This window comes from Myxocyprinus asiaticus, chromosome 8 (genome assembly GCF_019703515.2).
Source record: "Myxocyprinus asiaticus isolate MX2 ecotype Aquarium Trade chromosome 8, UBuf_Myxa_2, whole genome shotgun sequence".
In the NCBI taxonomy this organism is placed as follows: domain Eukaryota; kingdom Metazoa; phylum Chordata; class Actinopteri; order Cypriniformes; family Catostomidae; genus Myxocyprinus; species Myxocyprinus asiaticus.
The window spans coordinates 19,522,172-19,538,308 of NC_059351.1; the positions used below are offsets into that span (position 1 = coordinate 19,522,172).

Sequence of the window (16,137 nt, forward strand, 5' to 3'; positions counted from 1 at the left end):
CTTAAAAAAAAAAACTTAAGTAATTGTAAAAACTGAAAATAAACTAAAATACACTTCCATGGCTCCAAAAATAACTTAAATCAAATAAAAATAACCATCAATTATTTTTTTGCTTTCTATTTTTGATAGGAGCATTTGAAAAGTCAAGTAACATTAAACAACGAAATGCCACTAGATGGTGATCACATTGTTTTGATCAATTAGGCCTACACAGAACAGAATAAAAGTTATCAAGTTAGTTAAATGCATTAACAGCATGAACTTAAAATGTTTTTTTTTTTTTAACATATTTAAATATTCTCAGTTTATGTGTTAATTTGGCAGCCCTTGAGGATACTGATTCTAAAACTAATATATATATATATATATATATATATATATATATATATATATATATATATATATATATATATATACCAGCAAACTAAAACTAACATGGAAACTAGCTGAAAAACGAAAACAAAATTAAACTGACATCTAGAAAAACTGAAAACTAAAACTAAAACTAAACTAAACTAAACTAAACTAAACTAAACTTAAACTAATCTGAACTAAACTACACTTAACTAAACTTAAACTAAAATGCTAAGCTAAGCTAAATTAAGCTAAACTTAACTAAACTACCATAAACTAAACTATAACTAACAATCACAGATTGAGAATAATTAAAACTAAATAAAAATTTAAAACTATAATAAACTTATTAAAGTGCCTCACCAAAGATCGCATCCTAGTACTGGCCCTGTGAGGCGAACTACAATACATTCAACGCATTCATGTCTGTGGTTGCACACTTAAGTAAAGTACATTTCTGGCCATACTCATATACACTCACACATACATACATTTATTAACATAAATTAAACCGCAAAAGGGAATTTCATCTGGCATCATGGCATTAAAAACTCAAGAGGGCTTTTCATGCCATCAAATAGGACAAACGCTTGATGAAACCAGTAACCCTAAAACCGATGAAGTCTTCAAACACATATGGACAACATTCCCAAATGTTGAAATAATCAAGATTATAGATGATGTAATAAGATGTACCATCTCAAAGGGCCAATTTCACACTGGACATGCCTGGCAAGTAGAAGAAAATTCTGGAAATTCAAATGGTGAGTCCATTTTCAAGTCCATTTTCGTAGATTTTCCATGGTGCTGCCAACAGAGCAAAAGGCCAGAGACAGAAACGGTAATGAAACAAAAGTGCTGGAGCCATCTTGAATAGAAAGGACAGTAGATTTATCACAAAAAAACAAACAAAACAAAACAAAAAAATAGATTCTTTTCACATTTTTACATGCTCATATCTGAGCCCTTAATTAGTCGCCCTGTTTGAAGATTCTCCCTCAAGCTTCTTTTCTCTTTTAATTTGTTATATTTTTTTATTTCTGTATTTTTGTCTCAGTTTGCTTGGGCCTGGAAAGTCTCCTGCCACTGTCATCTTGTGTTATGTGGATGCTGTTGTCGGTGTGCACCTTGATCTCAATTAAGTCTGGCTTCAGCACTTCCTTGCCATTTTCCTCTTTAAGAGGGAGTTTCCTGTAATTAGAGAAGCAAGCACTTTAGATTCTTCTGAAAGATGATCATCAGGGATGTTTGAGGACGCAGTGAGGGTTATGATGATGTAAATGTGTGACAACACAAGAACACTTCATGCTGTGAGCGTGTTGCTTTGGAAAGGTCATGCATCTCATTAGCATGCAATTGTACTCTTTTCAATGACAACAGGCAAACAATAAAAATGTGAAAATATGCCATACATCAGCTGATCTCTCCGCTACCAAAAACCACAGCTATGTTCGGAATAGCACAGGACCATGCAACTCATTCTGTTCTTGCAGTCTGCAGTATGTACACTGAGCTTTCGTCACCTACTACATTTGCCAAAGTGTGCAGTATATACTCAGAACATGCTGCCATTACCTTCCATTAACAGAGTGACAAATGAATTGGAAGTGATATCAACTGAAAATTACATTTTTCCCTATTTACTATTTTAATACACATTCCTTGAAATTACATATATTTTATTTCCGAGATCATAACTGCATAATTTATATTAACTGTATAATTCCACTCACTGAATTAAACATGCAATGCATTCTATTTTTTTTATTTTTATTTAGCAATGTAGCATAGTTCTATTTGAAATGTATCACTGTATAATGCGTAATGTTTCACATACTATATACAAATCTATACATTTATAAAATGTATGTATATAAAATATAAGGTGCACATTATGCAGTATGTTAGCATTCGATTCCAACAAGCAATATATTTGACGAAAATGTAGCATACTTCCATTTGAAATATTTATGGCTGTATTATGTGCATACTAGTTTAAAAAATACATAAATGTATATATACAGTGTTTATATGTATAATGTACAATATAAAGTATATATATAGTATATAGTAGTATTCCATTACGACAAGCAATGTTGTTGACAAAAATTTTATGAAAATGTAGCATGTTACCATTTGAAATATTTATCGCTGTATAATGTGCACTGTTTCACATACTACATTTTTAGTATACGTATAAATTTATATATAATTATAACTGTAAAATAAATAAATACAGTATATACTTCACAGTGTGCAGTATACTAGTATTTAATTCTGACAAGCAATATATTTGATGAAACTTAAAAATGTAGCATACTGCCAATATTTATTGCTGTATAATGCATACTATTTCACATACTATATATATATATATATATATATATATATATATATATATATATATATATATATACACACAGTATATGTAAGAAATAATTGAGGATTGACCATTGAATTGTTGAAAAATAATGCATTAGTGCATTATTTTTAAACAATTCAACAGGCCTGAGTCAGTTATTCCACTTATACCACGGTAACCACACATTAAGACATCGTTCATGGTTTTATCTCAAGAAATGGTCTGGTTTTCATCCCTAAAATGCTCTTATGAGAGGAACTATTTTCTTTCGCCACAAATTCAGCGTCTCGCTTTAATACAGTCCGAGCCTACGTTGCGAATTCAAAAACGTCACTTTAGAACTAGCAACGGAGGATTGCGCTGTTTACTGGAGCACTTACTGAAGTTATGAGGTAGTGCGTTTGTGTGTGTGTGTGAGAGTTTGTGTGTGAATTTGTATTTGAGGAATCGAAAGAGAGAAACTCAGAAAATGAGAGAGCTCGCTTCTGGGATTACCTTTTTTTTGTTGCAGCCCTCGTCAGAAGTAACATCGTTTCAAAATCGCCAAGATGTGTGTTGCCATATTCCCGTTGTTAACCTTAACTTTTTTTCATCTCCACTGAGATGCAGGAGTGCGCTGACATGACAGCTGTGTTTTTCTCATGAGTATGTTTGGGCCTTAAGTGTGTGCGTAACGTGTATAATGTGTGCCCACATGTGTGAGGGGAAGGGGGAGCGCAAGGGATTTTCCCACAGATATTTCAGATAATATAGAAACTGTTGTATTGATCAAGTGTATCTAACTTGGATACAGCTCAAGCCTTCGTTGCTAATTTGAAAATGTCATTTTAGAACTAGCAATGGCATAGGAGTAACAAGATTATGTGTGTGTGTGTGAGAAAGCGAAATGGGGGTAAGGGTAGCGTGGTGCTTTCCACTACAGCTATATGATATAAATAGGGCAAAATACACTGAAACATTAAAAGTTATTTTGGATAATAGAAACTGTTGTATTCATCAAGTTGCGGGGGTTTGGCTCTATTTGTTGGTCGCGACTCGAGTCTCAGTGTGTGTGTGTATATGTGTGCGTGTGTGTGTGTGTGCGTGCGTATGTGTGTGTGAGCGTAAGTGCGGGGGAGATGAGGTAGCGAGGGCTCTTTTTAACTGAAATGTAAATAAATGTAGGATATTTTAGACATTGTTTGATGTTCTTAACCGATTTACTTTACCAATGTCTTTGTTTTAATTGGTTATTTTGTTGCAGGTAACCTGTAGAGCTCTTTGAAATAACTGAAATAATTTGGCGAAGTGATATGGAACCGTTATGTGGTCAAGACCTGGAACTACTTCATAGCCGTGCGTTTACTCGAAAAATAATTGCACACCTTAGAATGTCCATCAACCAGAATCGAAACAATTTGATTCTGAAAGTCAGAACCCTCAATTGCAGACCAGGGCAAAATTATTCTGAACGTTTTTTTTTATTAGATCTCTGGGACCTAACACAGCTCCACAAGCATTTAATATGCTCAGGGTTGCCAGATAATAGATTTGACCACCCAATCAGAGATTTATACTTACACAAATTGGAAATATTCTGCCTAATGTATGCATGGTTGCCAGATTGCACAAATTAAGTATAACGAGTGTGCACCCTCTCTTCCCTTCGAAAAAAAAACTTAGATGGTAACTATAGGTAACTATAGACCTTTTTTACAAACTGTGACACGTTTCCACCTTATTTAGCAGTGTAACTGTAGCAAACTTTTTTAATATGATTTTGTTTTATTTTTTTATATTGAGTGTAAGTTTATAACATTATGCTTTGTGTTATATTACCCTGGAATCAGTTTTAAAAAATGAATTACCACAGCTGCGAGGGGATTTTGATTACAGCTGCTGAGAAAGTGACAGTAAATTTGGCATCTTCTCCCATCTGACTGTCTTAATCCACCGCTCTCTATTTTTTTTCCTCTTCTGGAAAGTCATTCAAATGTAATAGTGGATTTTTTTCTTTTGCTATTGGAGCAAATGGGTAAGTGAAACTAATATTTGCTGGGATCTCCCATTCACCGCTGTCGAAATTTACCCTGTAATTGTTTACTTCCACATTCCAAAACCCTAAGTGTGAAAAAGGTCTATCGGTAGTGCGATATTCTTCAACAAAATGTGTGATACAGCCACTCCATGTCCATTCATGAGGCTCCATGTGCTGTTTAGTGCTACTAAGCCTGCGAGCAAACCTTTTCAGTGATGAACTTTATTAAAATCCAACGCGGAGGGGAAATCAATAACACGAAAGCAAAAGCAAGCGAGATAGGAATGTTTATTATTTGTGTAAAATTAGTAAAATGCAGAGGTGGGTACATGCTACATTTACTCCATTACATTTACTTGAGTAACGTTTTGGGAAAAATGTTACTTTTAGAGTAGGTTTAAAAGTGGGTACTTTTTACTCTCACTCAAGTAAATTTCTAATGAAAAAATTTTACTTTTACTTTGTTATAATGGGCGGTGTTCCTGTCGTTAAATTACTGAGTTTAATTGTAATTAATGTGTAATTTATTGAGAGATTATTGAGTGGGACTTTTTCGACAGCGGAAGTTCACACGGTTGTACGCGCGCTGTCACAGACTGTCACTTAAGCCGAGTCCATCATTGCTGCAGCATCAAGCTCTTCAAAGCTTTCTTCGCTCCGCACAGTGAAAAAAGAATAGTTTCGTCATGCGATGCCTTCATTTAACACCAAGACAAACTCATATTTGATGGTCATTTCCAGGGTGATTCTGTAACTGAGCTCTTATGACAGTTTTTAGGTGTACATTTTTAAATCAGAGCAGTAATATATCAGTGTGATAAGTGTGGATGAGAAACAGATCACTTTCAAATTCTTCTTCTTGTGTTTTTGATAATTCACATTACCATATTGCCCCCCTGCTGGGCAGGGAGAAGAATGTCTAGCAAAAAATGACAAATATTGATCTGTTTCTCACCCACACCCATCATATCACTTCTAAAGATATGGATTTAACTACTGGAGTCTTATGGATTATTTTAGTTGTATTTTTACTTGAGTAGAGCTTTTGGCTACTCTACCCACCTCTGGTAAAATGTTGAAGTCCCTCACACCTATATGCAAATGTTACTCTGGCAGTAATCATTTATCATAGTCATGCATCCTGTTTTATTCAGTTGTGTGCTGAATCGAATGCCAAACCATTTGCTGACAAAGCATTGACAAAACCCGCATCATGACACATTGAGCGCGTAAACGGTAGGTAATGTTTTGAGATTAAAACAACTAAATGGGTCCGCTTTGCATCAAACTTTGCACTAAAAGAAGCTTTTAGAATCTATCATTTCCGAATATTTTATTTTACTATTAAAACCAACCCTTAATAGAGTGTTAAATTGAATAATAAATTACCATTGCATTGAAGTATAGCCTATCGATGGTAAAATAAACACTTATTAATTATACCCCACCTTTATTCAGTTTTTCTAACACCTGTTAGGAAAGTATTATTTGTAGAGAAAAACTTCAGGCAATTGCAAAATAGTCCCATATGTCACGTATTATATACACTTTATATGTATGATGTGGCCCCTGTACCAAAATAAATGCACACCCCTGTTCAGTTGAATAGGTTATGTAAGCCTGTATATTGGCATAGCAGATTTCCCTGAATATCAGTGAATACACAAAATCCCTGCATTAAAACTAATAAACATGTATGATTTTGCAAATCAGTATGTACTAATCTGCAGGCACAGCATTTTGTTGTCATTTTCAGTGACAGATCATGCACAGAAAAAACGAAACAATAAATGTTTGTACATTTAAAAATCTTTTCTTTACGGTGATTTAGTAGCATTTAAATGATTTCATCTTTAAAAAAATGTGTAATACGATACGTCTCCACTTTATACAGAGCACCCCCACTATTTTCATAAGCACCCGTAGTGATTTTGATCTGGAACCGGGCCTGCGCCGCTTCCTATACGCATATTACGCAGTCTGCATAGGGCACCAACTCCCTGGCGGGCACCAGAAACTCCTTTACAGGCACGTTATACGCTATTCAAGGACCAGTCCCGGAACACAGATGATTGCCTCGCGCTCACACTTTCACTTCGCGCTCGCACCACACCTCACAACTTTCATACGACTTGCAGTGCAAGGCAGGTGTTCAAATGGCAGCTGTCTTGCTGCTGCAATCAAGTTACAAACAGAGGTTGCACTAGAAAAAATCTTTATCCGTCATTTTGATGGGCTGAGTATTCCGTCATTGTCTATTTTTACCCTTCAAAGCCTACTACAATGGAGGCGTAGCATCCATTATATTGGCATATACATGACAGTGGATAGACTTAAATGATAGATTTTTTTGTCTCCCCAAGTGCAAGTTCTACCTGTGTCATGGAGAAACTCACGGAGGCAGAGAGATGGACTCCATTGCGGGGTTTATTGACAAGAGGTGTAACAAACAGGTGAGGCAATCCAGACACAGGTATGACACGAACAGAAGGTGAGTAAACTCCAAACAGGGAAATATAATAATATGCAGATGAAGGAAAAACTCAAAGTCTTTTGGTCTTTACAGGAAAAGTAAACGAAACAGGAGAATCCAAATGCTTGGGAACAAACGGTGGATGAACTAACACTAAACTCTGATGAGGGGAACATATGTATATAATAATAGGTAAGACTAGACAAACTAGGGAGTCCGTAGTCTCCGGGGAAACACTGACAATGAAAACAAACAATGATTGCGAGTGAGAGTGGGGTTCTTATGCAGTCAGGGAAGGCGGAGCTGTGGAAGGCTCGAGGGATGATGCCACGGAAGGTGGAGCTGTGGAAGGCTCGAGGGACGAGGTTGTGGAAGATGGAGCCATGGGAGGCTCGAGGAGCAGAGCCATGGGTGGCAGAGTCACGGGAGGCTCGAAGGGTGGATCCAGGGAAGGCGGAGCCACTGGAGGCTCAAGGGATGGAGCCAGGGAAGGTGGAGCTGTGGAAGGCTCGAGGAATGAGGTCGTGGAAGGCGGAGCCATGGGAGGCTCGATGGGTGAGGTCGTGGAAGGCAGAGCCATGGGAGGCTCGAGGAACAAGGCCGTGGAAGGCAGAGCCATGGGAGGCTCGAGGGGTGGAGCCTTGGAAGACTTGGAGCAAGGAGCCGAGGAAAGGTTTGGACGAAGGAGCCATTACTGACTGGGAAATGACCTCCATGTTCGTGAGCAGAGTCAGTGACTGGGGAGCGACCTCCGTGGTCGTGAGCACTGGCAGCGACTGGTAAACGACCTCCGTGGTCGTGAGCACTGGCAGCGACTGGGGAACGACCTCCGTGGTCGTGAGCACTGGCAGCGACTGGGGAACGACCTCCGTGGTCGTGAGCACTGGCAGCGACTGGGGAACGACCTCCATGGTCGTGAGCACTGGCAGGAGCCCTTCTTCTCCTCCCCTTCTTCCGGACAGCTGGGAGTGTTGATACGGGAAGGTCGAGGCTACAGGCATTGGCGCTGGGACGGTCGAGGCTACAGGCATTGGCGCTGGGACGGTCGAGGCTACAGGTTTGGCTCTGGGACAGTCGAGGCTACAGGCACTGGCGCTGGCTCATTAACCGTGGCACCGGGTACTGTCATGCCCTTTTCAGCCTCTGCTCCTCCAAACTCCTCTCACTCTCCTGATTATTAATTACGTCCACCTGCTCCCCATCAAACATCACTCAGAACACTATAAAGTCTCACGACTTTCCTTCAGTCTTTGTCTAGTCTCATTTGGACTCTCTTCTAGTGTGTTCAGCTCCTCCTTGAATCATCTATTCATGAGTTATTTACCAGTTGGTTATCGATTATCTCTATTACTTAGCATCATGATTTAATCTGTGGTTTTCCCTTGTGTTTCTCTGTTTACTTCTGAGTTGTGCAATAAACTGCATCTGGGTTCTACACCTTGTCTTGGCTTCCTAACAAATATACAGGTGCTGGTCATATAATTAGAATATCATCAAAAAGTTGATTTATTTCACTAATTCCATTCAAAAAGTGAAACTTGTATATTATATTCATTCATTACACACAGACTGATATATTCCAAATGTTTATTTCTTTTAATTTTGATTATTATAACTGACAACTAAGGAAAATCCCAAATTCAGTATCTCAGAAAATTAGAATATTACTTAAGACCAATACAAAGAAAGGATTTTTAGAAATCTTGGCCAACTGAAAAGTATGAACATGAAAAGTATGAGCATGTACAGCACTCAATACATAGTTGGGGCTCCTTTTGCCTGAATTACTGCAGCAATGCGGCGTGGCATGGAGTCGATCAGTCTGTGGCAATGCTCAGGTGTTATGAGAGCCCAGGTTGCTCTGATAGTGGCCTTCAGCTCTTCTGCATTGTTGGGTCTGGCATATCGCATCTTCCTCTTCACAATACCCCATAGATTTTCTATGGGGTTAAGGTCAGGCGAGCTTGATGGCCAATTAAGAACAGGGATACCATGGTCCTTAAACCAGATACTGGTTGCTTTGGCACTGTGTGCAGGTGCCAAGTCCTGTTGGAAAATGAAATCTGCATCTCCATAAAGTTGGTCAGCAGCAGGAAGCATGAAGTGCTCTAAAACTTCCTGGTATATGGCTGCGTTAACCTTGGACCTCAGAAAACACAGTGGACCAACACCAGCAGATGACATGGCACCCCAAACCATCACTGACTGTGGAAACTTTACACTGGACCTCAAGCAACGTGGATTGTGTGCCTCTCCTCTCTTCCTCCAGACTCTGGGACCCTGATTTCCAAAGGAAATGCAAAATTTACTTTCATCAGAGAACATAACTTTGGACCACTCAGCAGCAGTCCAGTCCTTTTTGTCTTTAGCCCAGGCGAGACGCTGAAACCCATGTCTTGCATACGTCTGTGCGTAGTGGTTCTTGAAGCACTGACTCCAGCTGCAGTCCACTCTTTGTGAATCTCCCCAACATTTTTGAATGGGTTTTGTTTCACAATCCTCTCCAGGGTGTGGTTATCCCTATTGCTTGTACACTTTTTTCTACCACATCTTTTCCTTCCCTTCGCCTCTCTATTAATGTGCTTGGACACAGAGCTCTGTGAACAGCCAGCCTCTTTTGCAATGACCTTTTGTGTCTTGCCCTCCTTGTGCAACGTGTCAATGGTCGTCTTTTGGACAACTGTCAAGTCAGTAGTCTTCCCCATGATTGTGTAGCGTACAGAACTAGACTGAGAGACCATTTAAAGGCCTTTGCAGGTGTTTTGAGTTAATTAGCTGATTAGAGTGTGGCATCAGGTGTCTTCAATATTGAACCTTTTCACAATATTCTAATTTTCTGAGATGCTGAATTTGGGATTTTCCTTAGTTGTCAGTTATAATCATCAAAATTAAAAGAAATAAACATTTGAAATATATCAGTCTGTGTGTAATGAATGAATATAATATACAAGTTTCACTTTTTGAATGGAATTAGTGAAATAAATCAACTTTTTGATGATATTCTAATTATATGACCAGCACCTGTATACGTATATACACTACCAGTCAAAAGTTTTGAAACATTTGACTGAAATGTTTCTCATGATCTTAAAAATCTTTTGATCTGAAGGTGTATGCTTAAATGATTGAAATGAGTTTTGTGGAGAAAAATATAATCATACTTTGAAGATGCTAAAATATAACACAGTTTTGATTTATCTTAGATTTTGTTTAGTCACAACATAATTCCCATAGTTCCATTTACGTTATTCCATAGTTTTGATGACTTTGCTATTATTCTATAATGTGAAAAAAAATTATAATAAAGAATGAGTGTTTCAAAACTTTTGACCGGTAGTGTATATACACTACCAGTCAAAAGTTTTGAAACACTTGACTGAAATGTTTCTCATGATCTTAAAAATCTTTTGATCTGAAGGCATATGCTTAAATGTTTGAAATTAGTTTTGTAGACAAAAATATAATTGTACCACCATATTAATTTATTTCATTATAAATCTAAAATTTAATAAAAAAAATAATAAAAAAAGTGTTTTAAATTGATGACGTGGACCAAATAATAAAGAAAAGCAGCCAATAAGTGCCCAGCATATAGATGGGAACTCCTTCAATACTGTTTAAAAAGTATCCCAGGGTGATACCTCAAGAAGTTGGTTGAGAAAATGTAATGAGTACATTTCTGAAAATTCTAGGCAAAGGGTGACTACTTTGAAAATGCTAAAATATAACACAGTTTTGATTTATTTTGGATTTTGTTTAGTCACAACATAATTCCCATAGTTCCATTTATGTTATTCCATAGTTTTAATGACTTTACTATTATTTTAAAATGTAAAAAAAAAAAAAAAAAAAAAAAAAAATATATATATATATATATATATATATATATATATATATATATATATATAATAAAGAATGAGTAAGTGTTTCAAAACTTTTGACAGAGTAATGTACAGAGTAATGTAAAGAGTTAGCTGTTTCGGAAGGAAATTGGCAATTTAATTCACCAAAGTGGCATTCAACTGATCACAAAGTATAGTCAGGACATTACTGACGTGAAAAACAGCACCATCACTATTTGAACAAAGTCATTTTTGATCAAATCTAGACAGGCCCCATTTCCAGCAGCCATCCCTCCAACACCTTGTCCTTAAGTAATCATGCTAAATTGCTAATTTGGTACTAGAAAATCACTTGCCATTATATCAAACACTGTTGAAAGCTATTTGGTTTGTTAAATGAAGCTTAACATTGTCTTTGTGTTTGTTTTTGAGTTGTCAAAGTATGCAATAGACTGGCATGTCTTAAGGTCAATATTAGGTCAACAATGGCAAAAAAGAAACAGCTTTCTCTAGAAACTTGTCAGTCAATCATTGTTTTGAGGATTGAAGGATATACAACGCTTGAAATTGTAAAAAAAAAAAAAAAAACTGAAGATTTAACACAAAGGTGTACACTACTGTCTTCAAAGACAAAGGACAACTGGCTCTGACAAGGACAGAAAGAGATGTGGAAGGCCAGATGTACAACTAAACAAGATGATAAGTACATCAGAGTCTCTAGTTTGAAAAATAGACGCCTCACATGTCCTCAGCTGACAGCTTCATTGAATTCTACCTGCTCAACACCAGTTTCATGTACAACAGTAAAGAGAAGACTCAGGGGTGCAGGCCTTATGGGAAGAATTGCAAAGAAAAGCCACTTACTTTTGAAACAGAAAAACAAAAAGAAAAGTTTAGAGTGAAAAAAAATTATAATAATAATAAAAATAAAAAAAAAACACAGACATTGGACAACGTATAATTGGAAAAGAGTGTTATGGATCTTAACCCCATTGAGCTTTTGTGGGATCAGCTAGACTCTAAGGTGCTTGAGAAGTGCCTGACAAGACAGCCACATCTATGACAAGTGCTACAGGAAGCTGGACAAACTGACAGCTAGAATGCCAAGGATCTGCAAAGCTGTCATTGCTGCATGTGGAGGATTTTTTTATGAGAATTCTTTGAAGTAGTAGTAATTTTTCATGTTATTAATGTCCTGACTATACACTGTGATCAGTTGAATGCCACTTTGGTGAATAAAAGTATCAATTTCTTTCCGTAAAAGCAAAATTTGTACATTATATATATATATATATATATATATATATATATATATATATATATATATATATATATATACACACACACACACACACAGTTGTGCTCAAAAGTTTGCATACCCTGGCAGAAATTGTGAAATTTTGGCATTGATTTTGAAAATATGACTGATCATGCAAAAAAAAAAAAAAAAAAATGTCTTTTATTTAAGGATAGTGATCATATGAAGCCATTTATTATCACATAGTTGTTTGGCTCCTTTTTAATTCATAATGATAACAGAAATCAACCAAATGGCCCTGATCAAAAGTTAACATATCCTTGAATGTTTGGCCTTGTTACAGACACACAAGGTGACACACACAGGTTTAAATGGCAATTAAAGTTTAATTTCCCACACATGTGGCCTTTAAAATTGCAATTAGTGTCTGTGTATAAATAGTCAATGAGTTTGTTAGCTCTTACGTGGATGCATTGAGCAGGCTAGATACCGAGCCATGGGGAGCAGAAAAGACCTGTCAAAAGACCTGCGTAACAAGGTAATGGAACTTTATAAATATGGAAAAGGATATTAAAAGATATCCAAAGCCTTGAAAGTGCCAGTCAGTACTGTTCAAGCACTTATTAAGAAGTGGAAAATTCGGGGATCTCTTGATACCAAGCCAAGGTCAGGTAGACAAAGAAAGATTTCAGCCACAACTGCCAGAAGAATTGTTCGGGATACAAAGAAAAACCCACAGGTAACCTCAGGAGAAATACAGGCTGCTCTAGAAAAAGATGGTGTGGTTGTTTCAAGGAGCACAATATGACGATACTTGAACAAAAATGAGCTGCATGGTCGAGTTGCCAGAAAGAAGCCTTTACTGCGCCAATGCCACAAAAAAGGCCGGTTACAATATGCCAGACAACACCTTGACACGTCTCACAGCTTCTGGCACACTGTAATTTGGAGTGACGAGACCAAAATAGAGCTTTATGGTCACAACCATAAGCGCTATGTTTGGAGAGGGGTCAACAAGGCCTATAGTGAAAAGAGTACCATCCCCACTGTGAAGCATGGTGGTGGCTCACTGATGTTTTGGGGGTGTGTGAGCTCTAAAGGCACAGGGAGTCTTTTGAAAATTGATAGCAAGATGAATGCAGCATGTTATCAGAAAATACTGGCAGACAATTTGCATTCTTCTGCACGAAAGTTGCGCATGGGACACACTTGGACTTTCCAGCACGACAATGACCCTAAGCACAAGGCCAAGTTGCCCCTCCAGTGGTTACAGCAGAGAAAGGTGAAGGTTCTGGAGTGGCCATCACAGTCTTCTGACCTTAGTATCATCGAGCCACTCTGGGGAGATCTCAAACTTGCGGTTCATGCAAGACGACCAAAGACTTTGTATGACCTGGAGGCATTTTGCCAAGACGAATGGGCAGCTAAACCACCTGCAAGAATTTGGGGCCTCATAGACAACTATTACAAAAGACTGCATGCTGTCATTGATGCTAAAGGGGGCAATACACAGTATTAAGAACTAAGGGTATGCAGACTTTTGAACAGGTCATTTCATTTTTTTCTTTGTTGCCATGTTTTGTTTTATGATTGTGCCATTCTGTTGTAACCTACAGTTGAATATGAATCCCATAAGAAATAAAAGAAATGCATTTTGCCTGCTCATGTTTTCTTTAAAAATGGTACATATATTACCAATTCTTCAAGGGTATGCAAATTTTGAGCACAACTGTGTGTGTATGTATATATATTGACATATTGATATAATGTGCAGTAAGCAGTATGCTAGTATTCCATTCTGAACATAGCTGTTACCTACTGTATTTCTATTACATACACTAAAGTCAGGATATGTCTAGGCACAGTTTAGTTTGATTATTTCTACCTTTGCTGGCAAAAAGATCTAAAGCTATATCTAAGTCCCTAAACATGTTACACTTTTATCTGCAAACCCCAGCGGTTTTATTTTACCTCTGTCTCAATGCGAACTGATCATACTAGCGTGCAAGATAGCAGTATACATGTATATGTGTAAGATATATGGAAGATATATGACCATTGAACCTAAAATATCAAACCTTTAGATGGTGATACTAAATCCACTCAGTCCAGACTTTATGCTCTTGTAATGCAAATGGATCAATAGTCTCTGTATTTTGGGAAAACATCACTAGTGTGTTGTCTGAATTGTGACACTGGGCTGCTTTGTAATTCTTGCCACATACACAAGACTTGCTCTCAAATATAGAGTAACAAGTCCAACCAGATAAAAAAGAGCTTAGACAAGATACGCGTGCAACACATAAAACAAAAGAAAGATCTAATATAATGACAAGACTACGAGAAAGATGGGCAGACTGTGAGAGAGTGGCGTCTGTGTAAAATGAGTAATGTTACATGAAAAAATGGTTAACACTAGTAAGGGTCTTAAATAGTCTTTGAACACACTCACAGGTAAGCTGCTTTGCCCTCCTCAAGTTCTTTAATCTTGCCGCTGGTGGCCGTTTTCTTGCTGCAGAGTTTGCGGGTGATGCACATGAGCAGACCACATTGACGAATGAAGAAGCAGCTGACGTCCACCAGAACCAGCAGCAGAAGCAAACCGGCCACTCCGAGACCCACCACAGCGCCCAGACCCAGACCACTGAACAGAGAATCTGCTGAGACAACAGGTCAAACACACACTCAACAACTGCTGTACCCAACAATAAATGTGGCAAACAGCACTGACGTTTGTGAATCTGGTTCATTCAATAATGAATCTTATTTGAACAGAAAGAAACCATGTTTTTCAAGAAAAGAATTACAATGATGTCATTTAAATATTGTGTGCTAAAGTTGTGCAACTGTTAAGGTCTATCAAAAGGTTACATTCCCAGTTAAAATACCTGTAAACAAATAAATAAATACAAATAAGGGGGCCTCTCAAGTCCAATCTTCCAACTGCAGACAACAAAACACGACAACCCCCCCCCCCCCCCCACACACACACAAACACAACAAAAAACTAAAGTACTGTCATCTACTGTGATCTAAAAAAAATCCAATCTAACCAAGACATGACATGACAAAATACAATCTTCCAAATGGAAAAAACTAAAAAAAAAAAAACTAATCTAAACAAAAACAATTTGCAACAAAATCTAATATTCCAATGGATGACAAAAAAAAAAAAAAAGAAATGAATAAAAAAATAAATAAATAAAAAAAAGAAGAAACTACTACTGTTTACAAAAAAATAAAAATAAAATAAAATCCAATCTACCAACCAGGGGCATGACTAGAGTCTGCCAAAAACAGGGGCTGAGCCCATGGTCCATTTTAGACATAAGAGGTATACTGTGAACGAAGTTTTCTGAATGAGTTTCCAGCCCTACTAAATGCTTAACCCTCTTGCAGATGAATTTATATTTGCTAAAAGAGTATATCATTCTTAGGATATTTAACCATTATTAATTATCTAATAATAATAATAATAATAATAATAATAATAATGTATTTCTAAATGCCTGTTAAAGGTAGGTCACACAAAAATGTAAATTCTATCATAATTTTCTCACCCTCATGATGTTCCAAACCAATGTGACTTTCTTTCATGGAACACAAAAGGAAATGTTAGGAGGAGATGCATGTTAGTCTCAGTCACTCTTCACTTTCATGAATTTTTTAGATACAATATAAGTAAATGTTGACTGAAGCTGTTTTTCTAACATCTCCTTTTGTCCACAGAAGAAAGTAAGTCATACAGAATGACATGATGGTGAGTAAATAATGACAGAATTTTAATTTTTGAGTGAACCTGCTAAAAAAAAAAAAAAAAAGCCTGGCATT

At 37.1% G+C, this 16,137-nt stretch overlaps 1 protein-coding gene across 2 annotated transcripts in view; it reads right to left on the bottom strand.

Moving 5' to 3' along the window:
* Positions 1-453: 453 nt before the first annotated feature.
* Positions 454-16,137, bottom strand: part of LOC127445340 (neural cell adhesion molecule 2-like) — a 326,408-nt gene continuing 310,724 nt past the window's right edge. The window contains exons 16-17 of one of the 2 annotated variants that reach the window (XM_051705349.1): positions 14,759-14,963; positions 454-1,545 (exon numbers count right to left, since the gene is read on the bottom strand). In XM_051705349.1, coding sequence (XP_051561309.1) covers positions 1,389-1,545; positions 14,759-14,963 — 362 coding nt within the window. In that variant the 3' untranslated portion in view covers positions 454-1,388. Of the gene's footprint in view, positions 1,546-14,758; positions 14,967-16,137 lie in introns of both variants that reach the window. The other variant, XM_051705348.1, reaches the window with a different exon arrangement.